This window comes from Rhagoletis zephyria, unplaced genomic scaffold (assembly GCF_001687245.7).
Source record: "Rhagoletis zephyria isolate East Lansing unplaced genomic scaffold, Rhagoletis_zephyria_1.1 Rzeph_scaffold_09912, whole genome shotgun sequence".
In the NCBI taxonomy this organism is placed as follows: domain Eukaryota; kingdom Metazoa; phylum Arthropoda; class Insecta; order Diptera; family Tephritidae; genus Rhagoletis; species Rhagoletis zephyria.
Window position 1 is genome coordinate 1 of NW_016166990.1, and position 10,395 is coordinate 10,395.

Here is a 10,395-nt window from a genome sequence, read left to right on the forward strand (position 1 = left end):
CGGGCAAAGGCTATGGACCACAAGCGAGAATTCCACCAAAGTATACCGAAGAGGATTGGGATTTCAATAATAAAGTGAAATTTCGTATTACCTGTGATCAGGAGCGTTTAGCGGAGCGCATTGTGGAGTAAGTTACATACTTACATATATGTAAATATGTATTTGTCGTTGCTTAATTGCAGTTTATATATATGTATATAAAACGCCCATAACATTTAGGGAGTCTCAACGCACTGTCGACGAAACTAAAGATACTACCAAGACTTGGCAGCGCGAAGTGGAGCATCATATGCGTGAGCGCACAAGCGAGATTCGATTTTTATTAGATGAGCTGAATAGGCAAAAGAAAACGGCTTTGTTGGAGGACGAGGCACTCAATACATATCGCAATCGTGTTCTCAATGCAATCGACTTTCTAAAAGAGAAATCCTTGGCTATAAATCAGCGCTGTCAAATATTGCGTGAGGGACGCATTGGTGTGGATCTGTGCGATGACGAAGTCGATCGTTGTTTGCGGCATGAATTGAAGGTTATCAGAGGTTGTCAGTGTCTAATGGATCGATCACTGAAAGAGGCAACCGAACAGATACGTAGTCTACGTGCTACCATATATCTGCTAGATAAGGATTTGGCACAGAAGGATAAATCTCTGCTAATCGATGAGAATAATTTAACGCTACGTGAGACACAGCGTCATTTGGGCACCGGCAAAGATCTCTCCAATTTGGAATGGTATGATTTTGTTGTATTAAAAGTGCTTTTTGACTAGTGAAATTTTAAAGGTTAGCTGGACGTTTCTAACTTTAACAGGCGGGCAACTCTTGCACAAGAGTTTTATATTGAAAGTTCTAAACATTAAAAAAAATTCAGATTCCGCGGACATATTAGTTGCGTTCCAGATGCTTGACGGTATTCACGATTTGCAGGAACAGCTGTTTTCTCCATTAATAAAACTTATGGAAGGTGGTCACCTGGAACGACTTCCTGTAAAACCTTGCAAATCGTGAAGCATCTGGAACGCCACTATTATGTATCACACAATCTCCTTAGAACGAGATTTGAAAATGCGTTTACGATGAAACGCTGATCAACAACAACAAAAGTTCCGCTTCTATGTAAACAGTGACTCAAACAAGTGACCACGTGTTGGTTTTTTTTTTAATATTCACAATATTTTTCAAGGTTTTTTTTTTTGTTGTTTTCCCATTAAAAATATTGTCCAAGCTTTAAGAAAAACAAACTTTATGCAAAATAAAAATTCCCAAAATTTTAATGAAATTATAAAACTGTTTAATCTAAATCTTCAGAACATTTCTGGGTATGCAGTTGTATAGCCCATGTAATTTTAGTTTTTAGTTTTAATTTTAATTAATACAAGTTTCAACCGGCTAAAAAATTGCTTTGATTTTCAAAAACTGACGTTTATTTTCTTAAGTTTTGTTAACAAATCACCTTAGATGATAGAAGAGTTTAAGCTTAAAAGGTTTGCATAAAAATGTTCAAAAATTGTATCACTGGAATCAAAATGAGATTTTTAAAAGCATTTCAATTCGGTCTAGGTCACGTAAATCTTAATATTTTTCCGAGATATTTTCGCGGAAGCCCTAAAATTTAGAGGAGTATTCTTGTACGAATCGAAAGTTTTGAATTTTTCTATACAAAAATTTAAATTTTCGATTCCTACGAAAATGAATATGCCATTTAATAAATTTTATATTTCCGGCGGAAAAGTTGCAACTTTTTTATGCTGATCCACCCTAATGTACATACAAAAAAATCTTAAACTAATTCCTTCCGCTAAATTGAGTGCTGTGTATAAACCTTTTATAGATTTTAGACAGATGCACATACATACATACATAGGCTAAAAGCTTCGTCTACTCAGCACTGGTAAAAACATTTAAGTTTGGCCCGACAGAGCTCTAGGCCTCCACGTTCGGTAGTAAGCTTAAAGCTGTAGCTAAAGGCTTTTCAGAATTTAATATTTTGTGTAGAGCTGCGAGATATTATTCTACAGGTCTCGAGTTCGATTTTCAGTAGATATAGTAACATCAAAACCAAGGAAGAAATTTCTCAAAAAGCAAGTCCTCCAATTTAATTCAGAAAAAAAACAAGTATCTAAATTTTTAAATAGTTGTAGTAAAATTTTCATTACACGGCTATGTCCAATTTGAATATTTCGAGACTTGTAATTTTTTCTCTGTATCCGGTTTATGTACAACTGCAATAACGTAGATTATTTTTTTAAGTATTCAAAAAATATTTTTCTTACAGTCGCTACTCCCTCGGCGAGTGGCAACATACAACCTATAAAAATATTGAGGATAATGCCAAGGAATTGAATTCGGCTGCACAGTTGCGAGCATACATCGACTTGTTATTGAAGCAAGTATGCGAGGATATGCAAAATCAAACGGATCGCACCAATGAGGCTTTCGAGCGTCGTATCTCCGAAACGAAACATGTAAAGAAATGTTTGGAAGATAAGCACAACGACTGCATGAATCACATACACGAAATGCAGCGTAACATACATCAATTGGAGAAGGAGCTGGTCGATAAGCAACGTTCATTGACGCTCTGCCAGACACGATTGAGCAATCGTGCACGTCGTCCCGGACTTGAGTTGACTTGCGATAGTGTGCAGGATGCACTCTATCATGAGATGGAAGCATTACAGGCATCCATATGTAAGCTAAATCAGAAGATAAATGAGAATAAAGCCTCCTTGCGTTACTTGTTACACGTGCAGATAATGCAGGAGGAGGAGATCAACATTAAGGCGAACAGCATTAAAATTGATGAGGTGGATTGTATGACTATTAGGCAAGCTCTAAAATACCAATCATTCTAAATTTTTGACACAGTTAAATTAAAAGAAAATCTTTGAAACATAAAAATATTGCATTTGTAGAGAGTTATAATATGTATATATTCGAATGTTAGAAACTGCATATTCTTCAAACACTGCCATGTATCACACGTTCGATTTACAATAAAATTAGCTGCTTTAGAGGACTAATTTTAGCTAAGATTTTCTTTTAAAAACAAATCCAGGCAGGGAACGTTGACAAAGTAAGTATTTATTATTCGGATAGTATATATGGTGAATCAGTAAGACTGCGCAAGTGGCACCGTTCTGTTGAAACGGCAATAAAAAGTATGTTTTCATCTCACGATAACCTTCACCGTTCACCGTAACAGCGTTATCGGCATCTTTTTCGAAGAAGTGCGGTCCGTTGACTCCGCCAGCTGAAAAACCACACCAAACAGTGACTCGTTTTGGGCGCATAGTTTTTCCTTGCAGTGAAAATTAGCCTCATGATGTTTTTTTTTAATCGGCACCGACGTTTGGATCACTTTTACGCGTTGTTCAACTGAGAATCGCTCCAAGACTGAGTTTTCCAAAGCCTGTAGTATCAATTATTAGAAAAAAATTTAAATATCTCAAACAATTGCTTACATCACCCCATATATGTGTGTATGTAAATACTTAAGCTACCATTTCTCGAGTAGGTATAAACCAAATTTTATTCCATTACCCTAGGTAAGCCAGCGCTTAAGATTTTTACGAGGTCGTTATTTATGAATTGAGTTTGAGCTCCCACCTAAAACAAGTGTTTATAAACGTAGTTAGACATGGCTACTGTATCCCCTGTTGTGGAGTTTATTAGTAATAACTCAAAAGTAACTTTAGCACTCATTCCATGCTACTGGACTCGATCTTTAATGGCAGATCAGCTTGAGAGGCAGCGGGGGTTCGAAAAATAGAACCAGAAGCCTTTCTTGCTATAGTGCCAGGATCATGGCAGGCTGCGAGCGCACATAAAAACCCCTGGAATTAGCTCAGGCGACACTTATTACTATGATACGGTGGCAGACACTTGCTCAATGCATTTACATCTAGAGTGCGACACGGTCGCTAGGAAAACGCAAAATATATTTAGCAGGTTACGCGCATTCACTTTCTGTAACTGATGGGTTTCATAAGGGCCTTCAGCTGAACTAGTTCTTGTGATGGGCAATGAGGCCACAATAGACCTGAAACTTCAGTGAACATCCTACATTATACCCATCTATAATATGGTTGTTTTTTAACAGCATACAAATTCCTCAAATGGTTTCTGAGGAATAATTTGCAGTGACAGTCCTTGTCCAGATATAGATATGGGTCGTTCCCCGTTATCGTTGCGTTATCTTTGTTCAGCTGCGGCTGTATATACATATATGTATGTGTGGTCAGGCAGAGTCGGAAGAGTAGCAGGTAAATTGAAGCAAAATACCAGGAAGTTATAAGTTTTCTGACTCCTTACTGAAAAATCTGATTTTGGCTGAAAATTCCAGGTGTGAATGGCAGAACGCCAAATAAGCAAAAAGGATCGCAGAACGGAAAGTTTGAAGCATCGAGGGTAACGAAGTTGTCGACGAGCTGGCGAGAGGCGAATTTTCATCCGTTCTTTTGAGACCGAAAGCATTCGGTGGAAAGGTTGGGCCTTTTTTTAATTTTAATTTTTGAGTACGATACTCTGTACGCAAGAAAAACTTTTAAAGGTTAGAAGAACTTTAAAATGCCAGACTCTTTGGTTATCCTTTGGGTAAAAAAGACATAAATCCTTTAATTAGAGCGGCCTTTAGACTAACAAGGCCTAATACACTCACGAATCGAAAGTTATACGTTTAGAACTTCGTCTATGTGCAACCACGAAAGTTCAGTTTGGTTTGCCTTCGGCCAAAAAATGCCCCAACTCCGCCGATAAATTTTTTTCTCCGAAAATTAGGCAAATGTTCGGTTATTTGTACAGTGATTTTGTGATGGGAAACGGAGGGGCTGTGGCACCCAAAATTAGCATTTTGACAGCGAAAACTGAAACTCCGGTTACGCCATCCACAGTATTTTTGCGAATAACCCACCTCAAAATCACAAAAAAGGAACCTATTTCAAACCGAATTTATTAATAAATTAGTGCTCGGATATTCGAAGCCTTTGTTTTAAATTAAACCCTAATCCTTTACTTCACGTGACTGATTTTTAATCGGATAATGCAATTGGACACAGTCCCAAAATCATTGTACAAATAGGCGAACTGTGCCCGAATAATGTATAAACATTTATTTTTTGGTAAATGTTAATAAAAATCTGAGTTATTTAAAATTTTCCCAAAAAAAAAAAGTTAATGCCACGCGTAAAGTAAACGAACAGACTTGGGTTACAGCTGGATATCTAGGCATATTTTTAAAGTTCTACATCACTCTGTGTTTCGTTTTCCACTTTTCTGCTTAGCAATTTTTCATCGCTACAGTGATACGGATGGGAAATGCTCATCAATTTTTTCAGGCCATTTTATTTTGGCTGTATAAATATTCTGCTATTTTCCAAAAAATAGAGGTAAGATCTTCAAAAAGTTATATTGATTTAATACTTTGATGTTATGTATTCCACTTGATCGAAAATATTTCAAAAAAACTAAGCAAAAGACTTTCCTTTAGAACCCGGCATTGTGTCCCAAATTGTGGCTTAATTTTCCCTTTTTTTAACATTTTCATTATAAAAATGTTATAAATATAGTATTTTCCAGCAAAATGTCTAAGCGTGGGGCTGACGATGCAGGTGGTGGCGGTAGTGTCGCGGCTACCACAAACCTAGGGCAGCCACCGATTAAGAAGGTGCATTTTGAGCCTCACCTTATTGGGCCAGTATCGACACTCGAAGAAATGGACATAAAAGTGCTGGAGTTCCAGAATAAAAAACTCGCACAACGCATTGAACAACGTATGCGTACGGAGGCAGAGCTGCGCCATCGTATCGAGCAACTTGAGAAACGCCAGATGCAGGATGATGCGGTTCTCAATGTAGTTAATCGGTATTGGAATCAATTAAATGAAGATATACGTGTACTTTTGCAACGTTTCGATGCCGAGACGGCGGATGAGTCGGAAAATCGCAATGAAAATGAAGTAACAACGTCTTTCCTTACTCAGTTGTCGACATGGGACAAAGAAGAACTTGATGATAAACTGGCCAATAGGGTACAGGTCTCGAAAAGAGCGGTAGCAAAAATTGTGCAGGTAATTGATAGAATTATGCAGCGCAATGAGAAGATCACTATAGCATTGAAAGAAGGTACTGGCGTATCAAGTGGCAGCAATTCGAACGCTAACGCCGAGGGTGAAGATGGCACTGATAATGTTACAAATAATCTGTTGCCCAATATTGACGAGACTTTAAAACAAACTCATATTGAAATTATGACAGAGAACCGGAATTTGCAAAGTTTGAACACTTCTCTGCATGAAAAGTTCCACACTATTTCGCTAAAAATGAAGGAGTGTCAGGATGCGCTGACAGCTAAAGAAACGGAAAATGCCGAATTGAAGAACCAGATAGATGAGCTTCAATATGATTTGGAGAAAGTGCACTGTCGCAATGATAAGTTGGAAAATCATTTGGCCGAGGCAATTGAGAAACTAAAGGCTTACCATCAAATGCACGGCGATCCCAACAAAAGCTCTTCATCGGGCAAAACATCCGGAACAGCCAATGTGAATAGTCAACATTATGAAGATTTACAAAAAGAGCTCGAAGAATATCGTGAGCTTGCAAACAATCGCCTACAAGAGTTGGATAAACTTCATGCGACACATCGGGAAACGCTGAAGGAAGTGGAGAAATTGAAAATGGATGTAAGTATTTTAGAAGATGCACTAATAAATAACTTAATAAAAATTTATGCCCAATAGATTCGCCAACTACCTGAGTCTGTGATTGTCGAGACTACAGAATATAAATGCTTACAATCGCAATTCTCTGTTCTATATAATGAATCAATGCAAATTAAGACAATGCTAGATGAAACGCGGAACCAGCTGCAAACCAGCAAAAATCAACATTTACGACAAATTGAAGTAATGGAAAGTGAGGAGTTAATCGCGCAGAAAAAGGTGCGCAGCGAAATGATTCAAATGGAGGATGTGCTAGCACAAATTCGGAAAGAATATGAAACTTTACGCATTGAATTCGAGCAGAATATGGCAGCTAATGAGCAAACAGCGCCAATCAATAGAGAAATGCGGCATTTGATTACATCGCTGCAGAATCATAATGGACAGCTGAAAGGCGAGGTGCAGCGTTATAAACGTAAATACAAAGATGCTTCGGCTGACAATGTCAAGGTTGGTTTATTTATTTAAAATAATTTATGAACTTAAGTCTTCTGGACGCTGTAGCTAAGACATTGCACATCGATGTGGGGTTTTAACAAATTCGTATTCTCTATTTTAATAACCAACCACAATACTTTCAGCTGCGAAAAGAGGTAGAGGACACATTAGCTAAGTTAGAAGGTACTAAACAGCAACCTCCCACGGCAGAAGAAGTAAAACAAGAAAGTGGAAACTCTGTGAAAGAAGAAACCGCTACAAGCGGTACAGGAGCAGCAGGCGCCGGTACAAATGAATCATCAGCCGCAGTAAAAGATGAACCAGGTGCCAATGCTAAGGGTCAGAACGATATTAATGATTGAGTACATAAACTATATTCAAAGAATTCCAGGTGATGATGGTGAAGAGGAAACAAAGGAGCAAAAGGAGGGTATAAAACAGGAAAAGAGTTCGACAGGTGTTGCTGCCGCAGCGGGAGAAAAGAAAGAAGCACAAGCTGCCAACAGCACAAATAGCAATGCTACAAGTGGAGCAAACGCAGGAGGCACACCATGCACAGCTAATGTTAAAGTGGAAAAAGATGCTAAGGATGTGCCAAAAGCAAAGGAAATCAAATTAATGGAATCTGAAATAGTGCGAGACTTGAAAGCCCAATTGAAGTACGTTTATTGTTGTTATTTTTATACTATAAATTTATGTGTATGTATGTGATTAACTTCTTATTCGGCACCACAAATGTCTGCCGGTTTGGTCTAATCCAAAAAAAAAAAAAAATTCGAAACGGTGTTACACCAGTGGTTTATACGAATTGCAACTATGTATATCCCTCCTTTGGTCCTACTGTTGAAATATTTAAAAAATTCGTTATCACCAAGCTAACTTAATTTTTTGAAAATCCCATTAAAATACTATTCTGTTTGCAGAAAAGCATTGAATGACCAGAAAGAAATGAAGCTTCTTCTCGACATGTATAAGGGCGTTTCAAAGGATCAACGCGATAAAGTCCAGCTGATGGCTACAGAGAAAAAATTGCGCTCAGAAATTGAGGAATTGCGCCAACAATTGAAAAAGATACAGGAAAGTAAGCGTGAAGAGCGTAAAAAGTTGGCTGATGAGGAAGCATTACGTAAGATAAAACAACTTGAAGAGCAGAAATACGAATTACAAAAACAAGTGGCTAGTCAAAAGCCAGTGGAGAATACTTGGGGTGGAACTGGTGGAACAAATTATGCCCGCCCATTTGTTGGTTCGCATGAGGAAGAAGCTTTGTTGAATGAAATGGAGGTGACCGGGCAGGCATTTGAAGATATGCAGGAACAAAATTCTCGATTAATACAGCAGCTGCGAGAGAAGGATGATGCCAACTTTAAGCTTATGTCGGAACGCATCAAAGCCAATCAAATGCACAATTTGTTGCGAGAAGAAAAGCAAATATTGGTCGATCAAATGACTACGCGAGATACTCAAATTGAAGCAATGCATATTGTATTGCGTAAGCTGGAAGAGAAAGAACGCAGCCTACAAGCGACGGTAGCCACTATAGAAAAAGAATTAATGCTGCGACAACAAGCGATGGAAATGCACAAGCGAAAAGCCATCGAATCGGCACAGTCAGCAGCTGATTTAAAATTGCATTTAGAGAAATATCATTCACAAATGAAGGAAGCGCAACAAGTAGTAGCGGAGAAAACTAGTTCACTTGAGGCGGAAGCCTACAAAACGAAGCGTCTACAGGAGGAACTCGCGCAGTTTAAGCGCAAGGCTGAACGTATGAAAAAGATTGAGATGGCGGGTAGTACTATTGATGAAGTAGTTCTAGAAGAGATACGTGAATATAAAGAGACGCTCACGTGTCCTTCGTGTAAAGTTAAGCGGAAGGATGCGGTGCTTTCGAAATGCTTCCATGTCTTTTGTTACGATTGCTTACGTACACGTTATGAAACTAGGCAGCGAAAGTGTCCTAAATGTAACTGCGCCTTCGGTGCAAATGATTATCATCGCCTCTATTTAACTTAAAACACTTACGCTACATTATTATCATCATAACATATTTCGCTAGTAAATATATTTTAATTTAATTAAAGTTGCTAGCTTGTTGCTCTCGTAAGCGCAGCCAAGTTTAGCTAAGGTCTAAAGCAAGCTCTTGCAATTCTGTAAACTTTCCATGTCTACTATATAAAATCCATAAACTATTGATTTACTGTTAGATGTATGCAGAATACGCATTAATCTTTGCAATAAATTTACCTCTATCACTTGATTTGTGTGTGTGTGTGTTTTTTTTTGAAATTTAGATTTAGCGTTTTTAAATGATTTTAGAGAAAAATATTTATATTTTTATTAGGGAAAAATATTTGTATATAGTAATAAATGGAGTAAGCATCTCACATATGAATTACATGTAGACAAGAAATTCTACCCGTTCCAGTTACGTACACCTAACTGTCGCGGGAACCATCGAACCTTCGTTTTTGGTAGTATTGAACCGATAATAAGAAACGCCAATAAGAGTATACCTTTGGGAATTTGTACATAGTACATTCATATGTATGTATATCGGGGTATCCTTATCTAAAAATAATTATTGAAAGCAATTCCTGCTTTCGCAAACTTGAATAGAGTTGAGAAGTAAAGGCTGACGATTTGCATTGCGGGCGTTTCCGTAGTGTGTATCTGCATTTAGGAATGTAACAACCGGATACCATATCCTAGGTATTATTCCACAACAGTATATACCTTTATTTTTTACTTACCAACTTGCATACCAACATTATAGTAACATTTAAAACTTACCGCTTCTTACCGGTAGTTGTTCACTATACTTCATGTGGGCACTAAATTTTTTACATAAACATATTTGATTTAATTTTTAAACGTTCACGCGTTCAGTAAACTCTTTCATATTACGGTAAAATGCCAAACGCGTCAGATAATTTGTACAAGTCAAACTTTTACTGGCGCCAATATTCAATCCGGAAGCTGCCATTCTATTGCAGTTGTCACAGGAAAACTGTGTAACATATCTGGTTGTGAAAATCAGATTCGCAAAAGGTGGCCATTTCCTTAATCAACCAAATAGAAGGGGGGGAAGGAAACGCATACACAGGGTTGCAAATTTGTAGGGTGTACTTAATGATTATATTTTTTTTTGTGTTCCGATTCGGAAAAATTCTTTTGATGATGCATTTCCGAACGTTACTTAGCGTTTTATAACCAACCATCAACTATTCTGCACGA

General features: G+C 37.7%; 2 protein-coding genes across 3 annotated transcripts; both read left to right on the top strand.

Annotated features, from left to right (window-relative positions):
* Positions 1 to 5: 5 nt before the first annotated feature.
* On the top strand, positions 6 to 2,854 carry LOC108376114 (tektin-1-like; the record flags this gene model as incomplete). Its single annotated transcript, XM_017632298.1, has 3 exons — positions 6 to 127; positions 220 to 732; positions 2,275 to 2,854. Coding segments are annotated over 3 exons (1,215 nt in total), but the record flags the coding sequence as incomplete, so codon positions are not given.
* Positions 2,855 to 5,264: 2,410 nt separating this feature from the next.
* LOC108376115 (E3 ubiquitin-protein ligase Bre1-like) lies at positions 5,265 to 9,418 on the top strand. 2 transcript variants are annotated; one of them, XM_017632300.1, is made up of 6 exons: positions 5,265 to 5,386; positions 5,567 to 6,681; positions 6,739 to 7,170; positions 7,302 to 7,497; positions 7,550 to 7,817; positions 8,082 to 9,418. In XM_017632300.1, exons 2-6 carry the CDS (start codon positions 5,581 to 5,583, stop codon positions 9,172 to 9,174), a joined length of 3,090 nt encoding a protein of 1,029 aa, XP_017487789.1. In that variant the 5' UTR covers positions 5,265 to 5,386; positions 5,567 to 5,580; the 3' UTR covers positions 9,175 to 9,418. The 2 variants fall into 2 exon arrangements, with proteins under 2 accessions (XP_017487789.1, XP_017487788.1); XM_017632299.1 differs by having other exon boundaries at positions 5,577 to 6,681.
* Positions 9,419 to 10,395: the final 977 nt, after the last annotated feature.